Here is an 18,312-nt window from a genome sequence, read left to right as displayed (position 1 = left end):
GACTCCAGTGCTGCACACATAAAACTGCCTCCACAGTAGAATCAATCAATATTAACGATAGAAACAAACAACACTTTACAAATAAACAGGGCAGAGAAGCAGCACTTGAGTCTAGGTCATAAGCAGGACAGCACCACCAGTGGTTTATCTTTAAAACAAGATACTGTATATTTTGAATCACCCACATGACGACATCTTTTGGTTTTTAGACCAGATTTTTTAAGGCTTTAGGTGTCCGTGTTTTGAAGATTTACTTTTTTTTTCTGGAGCCAGGCATGGCTGTGTTTAAAGCAGAGAGTGGTAATCTATTGCCTCACTTTATTCTTAGTTTGCAAGTCACAATTTCAACAACCTGTCAATTACAGATAGTTAATGCCTTCATCATACCCTGCTTAATCATTCAATTTATTTGGGAAGGGATCCATTATAAAAATAAACTGTATTGACTATCTTACTAACACTCCACTATCAGTGAAGTACATTGACTTATGAGTAAAATGTTCTGTGAAGTGACATATGGTCAACTTTACGTAGACATATAATTGAGGTCTTTAAGCACACGTGCTGGCCATTCAAAGTACTGCAGGTGCTACCACACTTGATCAACTTTTAAACCAAAATTCCCTTTCTTAAATGCAAACTTTAAACCGTGGCTTGAGATCTCTTTCAGCCGTGAGCGTGCAGGTATGACGACTGTCACAGGGTTCATCCTTCTCTCTTTTTTAATCCTATATGGCACATGCTGCTTCTTATAGCGAAGGGAAAGAGACACAGTGGTTCCATGTAGCAAAGGTGAAAGGCAAATAGTAAATGTATTTGAGCATGTACAGTATGTTGCGTTTCTGGTCTTCTGACTAAGCAAAGCACTTTTACACAGCATGTCACGCCTACCCATTCACACACTGATGAAGCGTTGGTGTGTAGTGATCATCAGAGGCGACTAATCCCATTCACACACATTCATGTGTCGCAGACAAAGCAGCCCAGGGACACATCGTACATCGCTTAATACAGGAGCTGGGGATCGAACCTCCAACATTCCGGTTGAGAGGCCTTTACGTTAGCACTTCACTATATGAGAAACAGATGCACCCTTGCACATTTTTCAAGGCTCAAAAGAGTTCAACACTCAGATGTTGTTATTTCAACTTTAAAAATAAAAACTTAAACCACTGTGTGTGCACCTCTGTGGAGCATTTTTCAGAAATGGTTCCTCCTCAAAGTCTGGCTCAGTGCTTCTCTATTTAATTAGTCCAAAAAGTCAAATAAACTGGTATCAATGAATGTGTGCTAACATTTAAACTTTTAGTAGCAGTTCCATAAACAATATTTCTGTGTGCGTGTAGTCGCATGGTATCATCTGTGACAACAATGTTGACAGTGAGAGGAGAGAAGAAGCACTGGCCTGCTCACCAGTCCCACAAGTTCAACAGTGAGGTAACAAAATGTATATCCAAGGGGAAATAATAAAAAAGAGCCATGCAATCCCACTGAAAAAATGGGCAGCCAGTAGTGTTGTTCCATCATGTGTGGACCACCCAGTGACGTATGAGGGTGTGGTATTGTTTTTATAAGGCTGGTTAAAAAATGCTGGAGTGACACACGTGATTTAATTGAGGTTTACACACGCACGCACGCACGCATGCACGCACGCGCACGCACACACACACACACGCACGCACACGCACACACACACACACACACACGCACACACACACGCACACACACACACACACACACACAGGGAGCTTGCCTCTGGTTCCATCAGGAGCAGGTTATTTTTGCTCTGCAATGATTAGGAGTTTATTGCTTCACAGAGAGCTTGACTGCTGTTGTGTTTGTTTCCTTTAATTCAATCTGCTGTTCCGAAGCCTCAGGCACTATGGGTATGAAGTTATTTTGTTCGTGTGACAAGTAAGAGGCGGCGACATAATGAAACTATTTGACCTTCCCTTCTTTACGTAAAAATCAATTCAGAGTTAAGGTCAGATGACTTCAATAGAGTGTAAACAATACTATTAAGTTTTCCCAGAGTCCTACAATTTACAGGGAATATGTTTGTTTGTTTGTTTTTTTGCCTGAATCTTCTTAACCTTCTGACTTTAATCTGTGGCTTATTTTATTACTGAACTTTCCAATACATCATCTCCAAATAAACCATAGAACCTTAAATGACGTGATTTGTGGAGTAGAGACAGAGATCCTCAATGTGTGTCCCACCATGTCGGTACCGTGTCTTCAAAGTCACTGGCAAAGGGGGAAGGGGACCAAGACAGAAGAACACAAGCCCAAGTAAATGGTAGATGGACTTTGGTTGATATAGTGCTTTTCTGTTCTGATAAATGAATTTCCCTCGGGATCAATAAAGTATCTATCTATCTATCTATCTATCTATCTATCTATCTATCTATCTATCTATCTATCTATATATCTATCTATCTATCTATCTATATACACACACAAAGAGCTTTCACATCACAGGTCGCATCTACACATTCACACACTGATGCCAGAGGTTGCCATGTAAAGTTGCATCAGAAGTAACTAATCCTATTCACCCACATACATATCCCGCTGAACATCGCAGCGGGAGCAACTTGGGGTCAAGTGTCTTGCCAAGGGACACACCAGACATGTGGCTGCAGGAGCTGGGGTTCGAACCCCTGACCTTATGTTTGACAGATGACCAACTCAAACAGCTGAGCCACAGGCACCCAAAGGAGACCTGCCTGAGTGAAAAAAAGAGAAAAAAAAGAGACAGGGACTACTCTATTGCTGTTTGTTAATTTATCTTTGTTTATAGGGGGAAGGTTTAATGAGCTGCTTGGTCATAAACTAACACATTTGTGACAACATTTCTGAAATAGACTTTCATTGTTGCACCAGAAGTATAAAATACACATACATGCAAACTGGCAATTCATCATTTAAATACTCAATAACAAGTTTCTTCTGATAAGAAAGCAAACAAACAAACTTTATACTTGCTTTTTTATTGCACTATCTTGCACCTGTGAAAACCAATAAAGTACAAACTGTGTTGCAATCCACGCCTGAAAAAAGTTCTCAGTTAATTATGTTTTTGCTTACTTTTTGGAGTAATGCTTGCTAAATTTCAGTCCAGCTGTTTAAAGATTGAAATATGTTGATGTGACCAAACTTCTAAAATCTTGAGTAGGACTTAAGGGGGTTGGAGCTGAATGACATAAAAAGAACGGTGTAATTGTAGAGTATTTAGAGAAAGACTTATTTGGGGTCTTTAAGAATGTATTGCAAGATCACAGACAATACACCAGCCTTGCCAACAATGCTTCGTGGGAACAGCAATTGTTATTCATGTTCAGTTGTGAGTCAAGTCATGTTGAGAAGAGGGTTTTATCAAGGACAAAAATGTGGTCGATTTTACTGTAAGAATGCCAGTGTTTGTTGTTGCTGGTGACAACTTCAAGTTATTAATACGATGTTAAGAATGGAGGGAGGAAGAGAGGAGAAAGGAGACAAAACAAAAGTCTCCAGTTTCTTCAAATCCAAAAAGCCTCATTGTAATCTGCCTCCAACACACATTGTGTTGGATATCTGTCAATGTATCAGTATAGGAAAGTTTACATGTAATGCAATAAAATTATCAATTATCAAAGGGCAAACATAAAATTGAGTTTGTACACACAGAAATGAATGTACACACAGATCTCATTATTGCTTGGCTAATAAATTAGCATTATGAATGTTCCTTCTCAGTCTGCCACTTATTTGGAGTCTGATTTAAAGGTCAAAGACAGCTCAAGTGCTTTCATTGAACTGTGTATAGAAGACCAGACAACTGTTTAACCACAGAAACAGCGACTTCATTAACAAGGACAGGTTGCTAACACTCCAAAAATGGTGTCCTGTTGTTGTGGTGCACAAAAGGCAAAGTGAAAACTAAAAAGCTAACGCGAGTGTGTATTCATATCCTTTGGGTGTTGGTGTCTTAGTTTCTTTGTTGCGTGAAGTTTCATTGTAAGAAGCTCTTATTGTTCTATTGTCATTAAAAGATGAGCTAAATAGCAACAGACTTTATGTAGCAACACTGTGTGTGAGCTATTTGTTTGCACCCCCGATTGAAAAGTTGTGGCATTTATCATTTTTCTGATCTTGTCCTGAAAACATATAGGTCAGTATTTTTCTTCTATAACAAATGATATGGTGCGGTCCAGAGGTTTTATTCATTTTTAATTAAAATAATCAATGTGGGAAAGTAATGATATTGCACCAGACGTGTTTGTGTTTGATAAAGTTCGCCTTTTAACTCAGTGTTTAAGACTTATTTGAATGTTAATACATTTCTTTCTCAAGAATAGACATGTGAGATGATGGGATGACAAGAACAAGTTCCATTTGCTGACGGGATACGAGAAAAGTTATGACAGCTTTGGTGGGAAGAGAAGCAAAATGTGATTTTGAAACATTGGCAGTAATGGAAAGTCTTAAGCATGGAGCTACAGTTCTGCACACTGACAGGTGCATCAAGGAGAAACTCCTCACAGACTGTGAGCAGATACTACCCCTCTAACAGAGCACAGAAACAGACTGCTGGTGTTTTGATGCTTCGCGGATACTGTTGGAGAACCTTCATGTAATGAAAGTTGACAGGACAGAAGAGCAGACAAATCACCTGATGAGAAAAAGCTATAACTACAGCAGGAAAACAAGGACATAGAGCTCCAGACTGATTGTATTCTTATTTTCATTGACAACCAGACAAAACGACACACTCATATGCTGTGTGATAAATGCCACTCTCCATTCCCTGTCACACTGACATGAAAACGGTGGCCTGTTTTCCCCGTCAAATCAAGTCTTTCCTGAGGGACTAAGCGATAATATTCAAAGAGGGATGAGAAGGTGGAAACCGAGACGGGCTGTTTGATTTTCTATGTTGAATTAAACATTAGCCAAAGTGTCTCAGACCAGACGTTTGAAAAAGACAAATGAGCCCAATATCCATAGCAATTACTGGTCCATGGTACTCTGTGTGTCTACATCAATGCCCTGTGTGCTCTGAGGGGAAACTAGTTAGTCACACTAACACTCTCAGAAGATTCACATGAAGTCAAACTTACATGACAGACTGTCTCAGCAAACTTCCTGAAATCCCATGTGTTTGCTCTGCAGCCACAGGAAATCAAACGTGGGACACAGACATGCAGACACTTCACAGCCATGATCAACACTGGTGAAAATGTGAAACCCAGAACCGACTGATCTAGCATGTTGCCAATGGCAGAAAATAATAAAATATATAACATGAATATATCGTGGCGAGTTTGCCGGTAATTTGTGTGTAACAAGGCAACGTTTCAATCTAACAGATCCTTTTCACAGAGTGTGGACCTTTCTCTTTTTTTCTGCAGTTAGTACTCTTTTTTGTCCTCCACCTGTGTGCTTTTTGATTGGATTTGTGCACACTAGCTTTCTAGTTGATGAGATATTTTAGTTTGGACAAAAGTCAGTCAGCAATCATAAAGTAACATTTCCACCTTTAGAGCCATGCTGCTTGCTAGGCTAAAACATTAGACTTATCTTTAGTTGTGTGTAATGCATGATCTTATATGAAGTTCTATAAAGCACTGTTCATTTGGAAGTACTTTTAGCTCACAACAGGGATTGTGATTTAAGATGGACGTTCCATCAGAAGTCTGAGGACAACGCGGCCTGTGAAGATCATTTAATTAAACAATCAAACAAAGTGGAGTATCTATCTGAAATACAGAGGGAAACGCTACATGTTTTTAGGAGAGAACTGTTCTAAGATTGAGGTCAGAAGAGAGATGAAGAAGCGCTGAGAAGAGTAGAGATGGAGCAAAGAGAAAGAGTTGCTTTACAATAGAGTGCCTGGAGAAGCTCAAGAGGAAAGAGAACCATCTAAAGGAGAGGAGGGAACAGGAAAGAGAGGAAAAGGAGACAGGAAACAGAATTGCACAAAGCAGAGCAGCAGAAGAAATAGAAAACGTTGTTGCAGGTGGAGAAGGAGTAAAGACCAGGTACACCAACAGTTGTCTGAAAGAGGAGCAGCAGGAGGAGGCTGAGCTCTGTCACATGCTGGGGATGGAAGGCAAAGCCAGCAGTTGTCTTCAGCCATTTGACCTCAAGGCCGACAAGCAGCAAGGCAAAAAGAAAACCACTGGGTCGGAGAGCTCAAAGCAGAGTCCCACCCTAGCAGCTCCGCCTATCTGCTCTTCACTGCAAAGTCATAAGGGTCATATCATATGTCAACAACACTTCCAGCTGAATCTTTGAGTTTATTCTTGCTACTTTTAATGCAACTCAAAATGTAAAATTATAAAATTGTTTTTGCACATTATTTATCTAAATTAAAAATGGTCTTATTCTTCAGACGTATCTCCATAGAATTATTGTTAGTTGTTAGGTATACTTCGTCATAACAATGCACTAATTTTCATTTGAGAAACATCATGATAAACCAGTGTTACTTGTTAATGATTTTACTAATTTAATGATAACATCTATGATAATATTTTAATATTTCTTGAATGTAATTTTGAATTTTTTTAAATCTTTTTTTTCCCATCTAAAAGAAAGTCAGAAGAGCAAACCCCTGGATCCAAATGAGCCCATTCAGTGGCTGTATGACAAACTTATGGGTAGGAATACCAGGGCTATAAAGAGGTGGAGGAAGAGATGAAAAGGCTGAAGGCTGAGGAGCCATATAATATAAGCCAAGCCAACCATGTTTCTCTGCATATTGCTTCTTTCATTGAAGGTAACTTATAGGCAGTAAGGGAGTAAACTGGCACCTCTCCAACAACCTCCCAAATTCAATATGTGGTCCAAACCAAGACTTGAACAGGCCACAATCCTGTTCAAGTTCCAACAGACTGAGCTTCTGTTAAATCTAAATAGTATCCTTGGTCATACAACAAGAGAGTCACTGCAAGATTAAACTTGGAAAGACAGGAGAAAATAAAATGCAAGCAAATGAAAATTGGCATGATGAGTACATAATGAGTGTGGGTGACAGGACGCTTCCTTGTTTAATGTTGAAATGATATGTCAAGTGTGGGACGGTGCTCATTGGGAAGTGTCGGATCACATCTGAATTAGAGACAAGAAAAAGTGTTTGCATGTGACAGAAAGAGAAGAAGAAACATCATCTCTAAAGACAGCTTTTATGCCTGTATTACAAATGTATTTTTTTTCCCCAGATGATTGATGAATGAGAATGAAATAAAGAAACTTTACCTTAAACTATGGTACTATATTCAGATATGAGAAACATGGATCATTTATGTCCAAGTCTCTTCCATGACTTTCTGTCACTGTCATAACAATAAAAAGCATGGCTACCCATTCTGTAGTGCTTCATCTAACATTCACACCCACAATACAACCTCTTGCCCCTTCACAAGAAAGGAACACAAAACTTTATTTTGAAATGTAGGTCATTTCTGAACACTTATTTTCAACAGAGCATGAACGTTGTTAATGCGTGCCGCTGTCTTCCCTTATAAAGCTCTAGCGTAGGTTCAGTGAGGAAGACTGTAAGTGATTCACGATCAGGTCTTTCTCATTCTCTCATTGTTTATGCTCGCACACTCACTCGCTGTCATTCTCAAGCTGTCAGTTTTGGGCTGTCATTGGGTAATCAGCTGTCTCGTCAGCGGTACTCTTCTAACCAATGGAACGGCGTTCCTCCCTCATTTTCAGCCTATCATTGATCTGCTCCCCTTTTAAATATGTTCCTTCCTCTGCCCTAGTTCCTTCATGCTGATGTTTTGTGCGCCCCTCCACCTCCCCATCACCGCAATCTTCATCAGCAGATTCATCATCAATCAATTCTTCACCCATCTGGTCTCATCAGATTCACCACCATCAGGGTCTGGACTCCATGGGGGATTTATTCTAGTGACGCTCAGAATTTTATTCTCCAAAACGCATGAACCACCCCATAAAGTCCAAGTGCCAAAGACTTTCTGTCAAGTCACATTTTAACATCACTCATTGTAATAAGTAATGTTCTTAATATCACTTGTCTCTCCTGATTAAACTTGCGTTATCCTGCCAAGGTTGGGCTTATCCACAGATCACACACAGAGCAAAGTGTAGACAGATTGATTGACAGTAACAAAGACGGCAATACGGTGAAAGTGTCTAAAATTAATTGTAAATTATGTGAATCTTCTTCTTCTGCTGCTGAGGGGAGAAAGTCCTGCACTGTGCACTGTACACACTTACTGACTCTACTAAAGAGATGTATGTAAAGATTTTCACCCCACATGTTCAAGCACTGGTCTTATATATGTTCTGTTATATTGTTCTCTTTGTGTGTCCTTCCTTATATAGTAGTATATTCCACCTCTGATTACATATGAGGGGAAGGGTGAGAAAAAAAACCCAGTTGTTTTTAGTGTTAAATGTACTGTCAAAACAAAAACAAACTTACATGCATACCTGTCCATCGCCCAACAGACACTGTAAACTTACAACACTATCATGGAATGAGTTTTGTTGTAAAGACTGCCACTTACAGGAAAAATGAAGATGGCAGTGAAAGTACCCCATGCTATTTTAGAGGTAAGGGCGGAGATTGGATAAAACTGAGTATTCTCAGTGATTTGCAAACAAATAACTGATTTATCCGTTGATGCAGGATGGCATGGGAAAGGAGGAGAAAGACAAGGACTGCTAGAGAAAAGTACTCCACAATCAACTGAATTTATCTAAATGTGACAAAAATAAAAGTCATTTATGGCAGCAGAGATGGAAAATCAAGTGCATGACATTACACAAGAATGTAGAAAAACAGAACATATATCAAATGAAACTGTGAAGAGGGGTTTAAAGGTATTCAAGAAGTGAAAGGAGAGTGCAGAAAAAGTGGACTGAGGCAACACACTCCATATGCCTGAGAGGGGCTGAACCAAAGCCAACACTAAAAGGTGTTGAAGTGGTAAAGAAACTGAAAGAAAGCTGAGTTATAGCCAAAGTAAAATGACACAGGCCATATACTTTAACATCTGGCTCCAGGTCACAGGAAACACTCCTGATTTACACTGAGAAGGAGAGGCGTGAGGCAGATGTTGAGGGGCCTGGGTGCTCATTTGTGTACTGTTGTGACTACACTCACGAGTCTGCAGGGTTTGAGCACACTGTGTGTGTCTGTGCATATGTTGGTGTGTCTATTAATTGGTGGGGCAGTTTAAGGTTTGGCCTGGCAGGAGTGATAAAAATGGGTCATTAAAGTCAGACATTTAAATCCCACACCTCTGGCCTCTCCATAAAGTTGCCATTACTAATTAAGGCATGCCTTTCTTCTCCTTTTCTCACTCCCTCCTCAAGTCAATCACATCATTTAACGGCTGACACTTTCTCTCAATCTGTCACAGAGCGGCCAGGAGACGTTTTCCATTAGGCCTGTGGAAAGGTCCGATGTTTTACCCACAAAGATCCAGATGACATTTAAGAAACTTAATGACACTTCTGCGTGCTAAATCTTCTTTCATCCAGTGTAATCCTTTAAAAACAGTCATCACCCTAAAAAGGGCTTTATTCGAAGTTAATTGAAGGAAAACATTGAGGTAGGGCGCAGTAATGGAAAGGTTCAGTCAGAGAGCAGTTTTAGTTACTCGTCCTAACAAACTCTCCTTATTCATTGCCTGCTGTTCGTATACAAACACAGTTGTTTCCATCGCCGTGGGAAAGCCAGTGTATTCCCAACTTGTCACACCCTGATTCTAATTCTGTTTTTGTTCCGCCTTCCCGCAGCTATTCCTTCTAATTCCTTCACATGAGAAAATAAAATAAAAAAAGAAAATATGGAGCTAACAGAACAAGGCCTCCCTTTCTTATTTTTTTTTCTTGCCAAAAGGAAACTTCCAGACGTGTGTAGTACTATCCGATATTTACTCCCTCTTGTTCCTTTATAACAAGCAGCAGAAAACAAACACACTCCCGGAGGAACAGCCCACCTTTGACCATGCAATCACAGCTTGGTGTTGCACAGAGGAGAACAGAGCTGTGAATTCACACTATCTGCTCTTTAACAAATGAGTGCAGCGCGGGGCTTGTGCAGATTTATGTGAGCTCTGGGCTTACCCTGTTGTGGGCCGCTCTCAGTAAATCTGCTATTTTTGTCAAGGTGTGAAATGTATTGTGCTGTTAAATCACACACGGGGGCCTTTCGGTGACAGTTCAGCGTACACACGTACACATACAAGTCTGACCGCACACAATTTTGATTTGTTGCATGACTTTTGTACGTTTCTACTACTGTAAACCTACCTTGATTGCTTTATGAGTAGTGGGCTGAGGGGAGGTGTTGGAGTAAAGGAAGGAGAAAGAGAAGAGTGACAGAGGAGGGTTTCCAAATGACCCTGATTCACCGGTGGACATAATAACCTGAAAAGCTCTCTGACAAAGTCTGAAACAAAGCTTATAATTTCAATAATAAATACCACAGAGGAAAGAACAGAAATATTTCATATAAAAGCCTCCAGCTCACACCCTTTACATATTCTTTCAAAACTCTGCTCCAGTTTGTTTGTCCTCTTTATTCTGTCTCATCTTCTTCTCTTTGGCAGTTGTGTTCTTTTGGTCTTTGTTAAAAAAAACAAAAAACTGACATCATTAGTTTAGAGGCCTTGAATGGCCTGCAAAAAATGATTTATAAATTTTGGATAAGGGTGTTTTTTTAAAGCACCCTTATTTTTCAGCCAATTTGTCTTTGGTAATTCCGAAATAGTCAACTTTAGTCTTCACTGTGGACTTACACGTGTCTCCTGTACTACATGAAGACTTAAAACAGAAATAGGAATGCGTAAAACTAAAGGTCTAACTTACTGCAGGTAAGGCAGCACTGGGGTGGAGGTACTTAATTCAATCCGTGTCAACATACTCCTGTTTTTCATGACCTGCAACTCTATTGTGTTGTCTTACTCTTCCCATTCTCTAAAATACAGCTGTCAGACGGAAGACTCTGTGGTTAAACCCAATTTTACACTACCTGCCCTGCAAGAAACCTCAGGGACACAAAGTTAAAACCTTGTTGGGGAAAAATTGTGGAGAAAAATGGGGCCGAATCTAGCTAAGAAGAAGAAGAAAAAAAAAAAGCACCAGTCAGTTTTCTCCAAATAAATCATGAGCCTATCTTGGTATAAATATTCTGTTATTCATTAAGAAGACACATTTATCCAAGCAACGAACATCAAAGAGTATGTACAACACAAGCACAGATCTAGAGAGGAGGAAACAACATCAATTACAACAAACAAACAGCTCTAAGACCGATCAGACACAGCTGCTGACAGGAAACATATTCATATCTTTAATACAATTCTGACAATGAATAATCCATGTAATCATTCTCCTTATTGTATGCACGATGAAAACAGCCCGAGTAAAGCCGCATATGTGTGTCTGTAATTTCATTGGCAACAACAGAAGTCAGTCATCTTCACAGTCGCATGCTATTGGCCGAGAAAAGCCACATGAGAACAGGGGTAGGGATAAAAAGACATTTGAAGAGGCCACATCTGACCAATCAGATTTGACTTAGATGTAGACGCCACTTAACACTGATCAGGTTTCCAAATAACAACAAATCTTTAATCAAAGTGGTCGTATGAGAAAAATTCTACAATGCTCTATGAACAACAAGCATTCAGCCTCAGTGTTGATGAGTCAACGATTATCGTTTGCAGCACACATGACACTAAATGATTGAGGTATACAAGGGAATGTTGTTTACGTGGTTATTTTTCTTTAGATTAAATCTTTCCAAAGTAGTTTTCTAATTGAAACAAAGTGGGAGTTGTTGTCAACACATCCTAACACCTCCAAATGTTCAACACCATCCAGCCCGAGGACCTTGCTGTCCACACGAGTACCAGATTAACCAGCAGGAGCCACCAGTCCAGCAACAAGGAGAGATAAACAGTTAGGCATGTCTGTCTTAATCGAATCACATCTGACCTAGTCAGTCTGTTTGTCCGAGGCAAGAGATCTCCAAAGAAAGACAAAGCTATTTGTTTTGTCATTGTGACTGTCATGGGCTGTAATTTATTAGTCATACATCATCAGCAGAATATTCATAACACATACACACAAGGGACCCACAACATCCCCGTGCATCAGTATATTGGGACACCAACATTGTGAAAAACAAAACAAAACACGACAGCTGATTATTAAGATGATTTACCATTTTGGATTTACACTCCAGGCCTGAGTGTAAGTATGGCATGATTGTGCCTTCCTCTTTTTGTCAAGAACACAAAAACCAAACACACGTCTACCACGTAAATCTCTCATCAAGTTGACGTGCACGACACTGAACCAGAGAGAAACAGAACGGAGGAAAGCGGGACTCTGTGGCCTAAGGTTAAGGAGTGCTGAAGTGATAAATAGTTTTTATAAACTTTAAAAAAATAAAAAAAAGGCAAAGCAAAATATGACATGAGGGTTCATTAAAAAAAGGGACCTTGGAAGAAACTAAACAGAACTAACATAGAGACAGAAATATAGGTAAGAGAAAGAAGCCAGAGGCACTCAGACAGAGTTTGCCGGGAATAAAGATTCACTGAGAGAGAAGTTAAAAAAATCATTAACCCTGCGGGTGCAAAAGTGGCACTGAAGTTTGATGAAAGAAGAGAGCAGCTCCACTGCTGCAGCTTTTTCTGATGATGATGGTCACCACGATGATGATAACCTGGGGCTTGTTAAGAGACTCATTCCAAACACACACACCAGTGATCTCTTTTTTTTATCATCCACCCTCCCACTCAAAGCACAGGCTCACACGAGGCGTGTGGGCTCTCGTTTGAGACTTCATCTCGAAATTAAGCTCCACTCATCTCTGAGCTCTGCCTGAGGTGCAGAACACAGCTACCGAGAGAGAGAAATGGTGCAGGAGGAGAGCCAGAGAGACGGCAGAAAGTTAGTGAAGGAAGAATAAGTACGGCACAAAGAGGAAAACTTAGAAGAAGTGCTGAGAAGGAGGAGAGTGATGACAGATGGAAAAAAGGAGAGAGGATAGATGGCAGAAGAATAGCTGTGAGATTGTAAACCCTTTCTGAGGGAAAGACAGTGTCAGATGAGTCAAAGGAAGAGAGGTGAAAAATGCTAAATTATGTTCAGCTAAAGAGGGAAAGGAGATTTTTCTACTTCAGACCCGTTTGCCTTTCTCAGCATCACTTTGACAGTGTTTAAGTGTTTAAAGGAAATGCAAATAGTCCTGCCAAAGGTAGAAGCTTTCTGGAGACAGGTGGGAGCATTTACACATATGCTAACATCAGCATTTAAAGAAGAAATAACTGGGAGGGCAAAGAAATGCAGAGAGAGAAAAGTAACTCTCCATTATAAGATATTATACGACACTTTAAAAGAGAAAATGAGTCAAAGATTGTACTTAGAAAACCTAAGGAAAACCTAAATTTATGGTCATACAATGTAAAATTTAAAATATTGCTTTGTGTTTAAATGTAAATTAAATTTACAGTATGTGTAATGACAATTGATCTATGTTTTATGATTTTTTCCAAAGATGTCATCCGGCATCCCAGCTGCTTGATTATGACCTTTTTTTTTTTTTTTTTTTTTAAAGATGTTGTTTTTATGTCTTTATTGTAGTGACAGGACAATGGATAGAGTTAGAAACCAGGGATAGATTGGGAAATAACACGCGGGAAAGGATCCACAGGTCGGACTTGTTTGGCTCCACTTACCCCGACCTCTACGTGATCCGAGCCCTTGTCATCTTGCTTGTGAAGGATCTCAAAGTAGTACTGTCTGGACGACATCAGACTGAGTGGAGATGGACAAAGAGAGAGAGAATTATTGTTAGATGTTTGACCGTAGCTGAGACAAACTTTCACTCAACAGAACGTCAGCAGTATATTGACTGAATGACACTGCAGAGAAGTAAGGTAAACACTGTGACCTTAAACGCACAGAGTGATCATAAAAACATGTGCCAGTTGGACTGGAGCATAAAGTGGTTAATCAGCCCAGAATAGAGTTCTGTGCTGCAAGCAAAGATGGCAGCAGAGACGGCAGAGAGTCAGGATATTATCAGCCTCAGGTCCTGAATAAAACACTCCTTCAGAGACTGTAGGAAGAAAATCAATGCACCACATAAATCAGCATTTTACACTCATAGGCTCCAGTATTTCTCTGGGACTCCTGGTTAGGCTGAGTAAAGGGCTGCATGTTTTCATATAACACACACACACACACACACGTAAACACACACACACACACACGTAAACACACACACACAGTGCCAATGCTTTATTCTTATCAAAAACACATCTCGGTTAATAGGCCAGCATCTGTTACTGAATGAGAGACAACCAAGCGCTGCGGCACACATCATTAGCTCCCCAAACACACAAGGTTGTTGAAAAACACATTCACATTACAAACACACAAACACACACTGTTGTGAAATCAATAAATCATGTTTTTTGGGGGTTTTTTACATGCAGACCTTCTTTAATTTGTTGAACCCTGGGCCATACACCCTAAAAAAAACCATCCAGATGAGGATAACATGGTGCAGTGATTTGGAACACCTGTAACATATCATGCTAATGTTGTAAATGTTGTCTGATCACTTGTGGAACACTTTTCCCTTTTGAACTTTAGAGTCTCCTGCATATTCACATTGTGTCCCGATTCTTAAAGATGTATACTAGCCCGGTCTTTTTTTTTTTTTCTCTCTTTGTTTTGATTTTTTTGTGCCTCCTTTCTCCCTCCCTACCCCTGTTTGTCTCCCTAAACAAAAACTCATTCAAATTCATCAAACAAATCTGTGCTTGGAATGACAAATACTTCCATAAAAACAGCAGATATCAAGAAAAAACAATAGACAAACCCCTTCTTCTTGTTCAACAGGTAACCTCCAGTGTAAAATGAAGCCAATGGAGGAGTGCACACAACTGCTGTTGCTCACCTGAGGCTGGCTCCTCAGACAAAGGATTCCCTGTTAGGACCCATATTAAGAGCCCCATTTTTACATCCTGGTCAACCAAACAGTGGTTGGTTGGTCTGAAAAGATAAATGTATAGATTTTTGTTCTGTTGTAATGATAATTAGTCTGATTGATTTGACTGACAGATGTACACATTTTAGATTTTTGTCTGCCTCCAAACTCACTCTTTGTCTGCTTCTAGATTGATTGAACGTTGGGTTAAGCAAGCATGACCATCATGGCGACACCCATCATTGGGCTTTAAAAAGCTTCTCGAGAAATCAGTGGGTGATGTCACATAGACTACCTCCATGTTTTATCTGTGCTCTATACACATTATGTAATACTGTAAGAATTATTTTTAAAAAATCATCTTTGAATCTAAAACAAAAGTTCCAGCTGTCTATTATAGGGCCAAAGTTGAATTCTTAGTCTTCTTTGTACAACAAATTCCAAAAGACAAGGAAAGAGTCTTTCAGGATTAAGACTGAATTGTGCAGGTTTATTCTGCAGTGTTTATGTGTATTTGCTCCCGAAGAGGTGGACCAAGTTGAAAGGAAAGGACAAACACTGAAGGGGAAGGGGTGGTCACGTTTTGCCCCGCGCACAAACTCTGGCGCACCGTCAGCCTGCCCAGCGTTCTGTGACCAATAAATCACGGCAGGTGCAGGAGAGCAGTGACAGTGTGCTAAGGTCACTCTCTCATGAATAGGGAACATCACCCATTTGCTGCAGCTGAAACGGCAGTCAGAGAACCTAAGTGGCGGCGTAAGCTCCCGCATGGAACCCTGCTCACCTATACCCGTTTCATGATGAACAAAAAGCCATCAAAGAAAGGCCGTGCTTCATGAAATACAGAAAACAGATCGTACTTGGCAGTCACCTCACACAAAACACAGTCAAATGAGCCATTAGATTAGATTGGATCATGAAAGTTTAATTAATGAAATTGAGATGTGAGGAAATTGAGTAATCAAGATCATGTCATCTCGAGAACTAAAGGTAAAAAAAATAAGTATGTAGAGCTTGAAAAAAAATCCAAAGAGAATTTTTTAAAAAGAGAAAATCACATCATTAAATTCTTGTAATTTCTACTTTAGATTGACAAGTCACCTCTATTCTTTATAACTTCCTGAATAAATAACAGTAAATTTTATGTAGAAGAAGGAGGAGGCAGAGAAGAGTTGACTGGGTTTACAGATACCGGTATATCAGTACTCATCCTTTGTTAGATTGCCTATTTCAGCCCATAATCTGAATCCATCAGAGATAATCTAATGTTTAAGCAGAGGGAAATATGTCTGCCGCCACAATGTTTTAACGTCTGATAGACAACGTCAGAGGGCTACATGCTAGAATCAAAAATCGACCATACAGATACACACGCATGCACACAGACACAAACACACACACACTGTCAACATTTGAGGATCACTTTCTTCAAGCCCCCTCACTCTTCAGAGCATTTCAAAACAACACAAGAAACTGAAAGAGCATCAGCACTGACAGCTCAGCCAATACAAACCTGTTTACCTGTTTTAGGATGCAAGAGAACACACACACACACAAACACACAAACACACACACACACACACACACACACACACACACACACACGTTGAAGATAGAAGGCCGATCAACACTACGGGAGAAAGATTGGAACAGACAAAAGTATCAGCCCACACTAACAGCTGGAGATGAAAAAAGTAAAGAAAAAGCAGAACATCAGACTCGATTCAGCTTTTGATTAGCTGTTTCTATTTCCCTTCATCTTTGTCACATGCAGTCTTTGTGTATTGTGCACTTTGAGCTAGTTCTATTTTGTTCTTTAACTGACTGATTTCATTGTGTTTCCATCTTTCTGTTGTTGTTGTTTTTTGTTCTTATTCTGGTTTGTTGTGACAAAGAACCATATTTAAAGGTAACACCCAAGATAACAAGGATTTGTGTTGGCTCCATATGAAGAGGAAAGAGGAAAACTTGCATTGATATAAAGAGTTGTGATGGAAACACATTTGTTGTCAACTTCTTGACCATCAAGTCCCCTCATCCATCCAAACATAGGCGGCAAACTGAAACACTGGAGGGAAAGAAAAGGAAAGGGAAAGACAAAAATTGAAGAAAGAGGTGTGTGTGTGTGTGTGTGTGTTTGTGTGTCTAAGTGTGTGCAAGTGCCCACTGGTCGCACCAGCCGCCCAGTGATGGATGACAAGTTGGGCTCCGGTTGAAAGAGATGAAGAGACAAAGAGACAGGGCGGAAAAGAAAGATGAAGGAGGAGCGATAAATAGCAAAGGAACAGAGAGGGAATTATAAATGATTTCTGTATCTTGAAAGGGTGAAAAAAAAAAACACATTACAAGACAAGATTTCATACAGAACACCAAAGCCAGGAAATAAAACATAGACATAAAGGGCAAATTGAGAGATGGAAGAGGAAAGAAAAGCTATTAGCATGTGACTCAGAGGATGAGTAGAGGACACAAAACGCGAGTGTAATTGCCTGACTAATTGGAGTCTTTGTTTCCAGCTTCCCCTTCATAGAAGTGAACGCAGAGAGGCAGACAAAAAGGAGTTGACTGGGCTGGATAAATACGAGACAGGGACTATTTGCAAACGCTGTCCAAATTCTGCGGGAGACGAAATATGAAATATTCATGTGGCATGAACATACAGGCCAGAGAGTGTGTTTTCATCTTCACTGACAAGGAATCTCAAGGAAACAGGTCTGTCTGAAGAATGTACAGAAAACATGGTTGGAAAAACCCCTTAAAGACCGGAAAGCAGATACCGACGCACACAAACACACCCACACATCCACACACATATCCGGGTCATTTATGTCATGGTTTCGCAGACTACTTCACTTCTACTTTTGGCAAACTCATTTTTTTTTCCTATTTCTCTCCTTTCTTGTCACTTATCTCTCCGCTAGCTACAACAATTTCTGCTTTTCTCTTCCTTTCCAACTCACTTTCTCATTAATGCTATCTGACTGTCATCCCCCCTCTCTCTCGCTCCCCAACACCCACAGGTGGCCTTTAAATGAAAAGACCGTGCCCGGACGAGTGCTCTCCTCTCTACATTAATGATGCCAGTGTTTAGAGCTGCCCCAAGGAGACACACAAACTTCCCTTTTCTCCTTCCCGCGTTCCTCACTGCCCCTCTTCACTCCTTTTCTCATGCATTCCTCTAATCCATCAGAGAGCAATCACGCTGCTCTTCCCTGCAGCCTCAATAAATCCTCTTTATACCATCCCCATACTTCCCCTTCACTTCACCCCCCCACCCCCTCATTCTCCTTCATCCTATGTCTCCTGCACTCTCTTCTCCGGTATCTCGTCAG

The 18,312-nt window shown here is 40.2% G+C and overlaps 1 protein-coding gene across 1 annotated transcript in view; it reads right to left on the bottom strand.

The window, feature by feature from the left end:
* Positions 1–18,312, bottom strand: part of b4galnt4a (beta-1,4-N-acetyl-galactosaminyl transferase 4a) — a 151,830-nt gene that overhangs the window by 12,639 nt on the left and 120,879 nt on the right. Inside the window, exon 8 of the mRNA XM_079347004.1 lies at positions 13,722–13,800. Coding sequence (XP_079203130.1) covers positions 13,722–13,800 — 79 coding nt within the window. The remainder of the gene's footprint in view (positions 1–13,721; positions 13,801–18,312) is intronic.

The sequence above is a fragment of the Symphodus melops genome (assembly GCF_947650265.1).
Source record: "Symphodus melops genome assembly, chromosome: 6".
Taxonomy (NCBI): Eukaryota; Metazoa; Chordata; class Actinopteri; order Labriformes; family Labridae; genus Symphodus; species Symphodus melops.
Note: the sequence above shows the minus strand (reverse complement) of the source record. Positions and strands in the feature narration are given on the sequence as shown.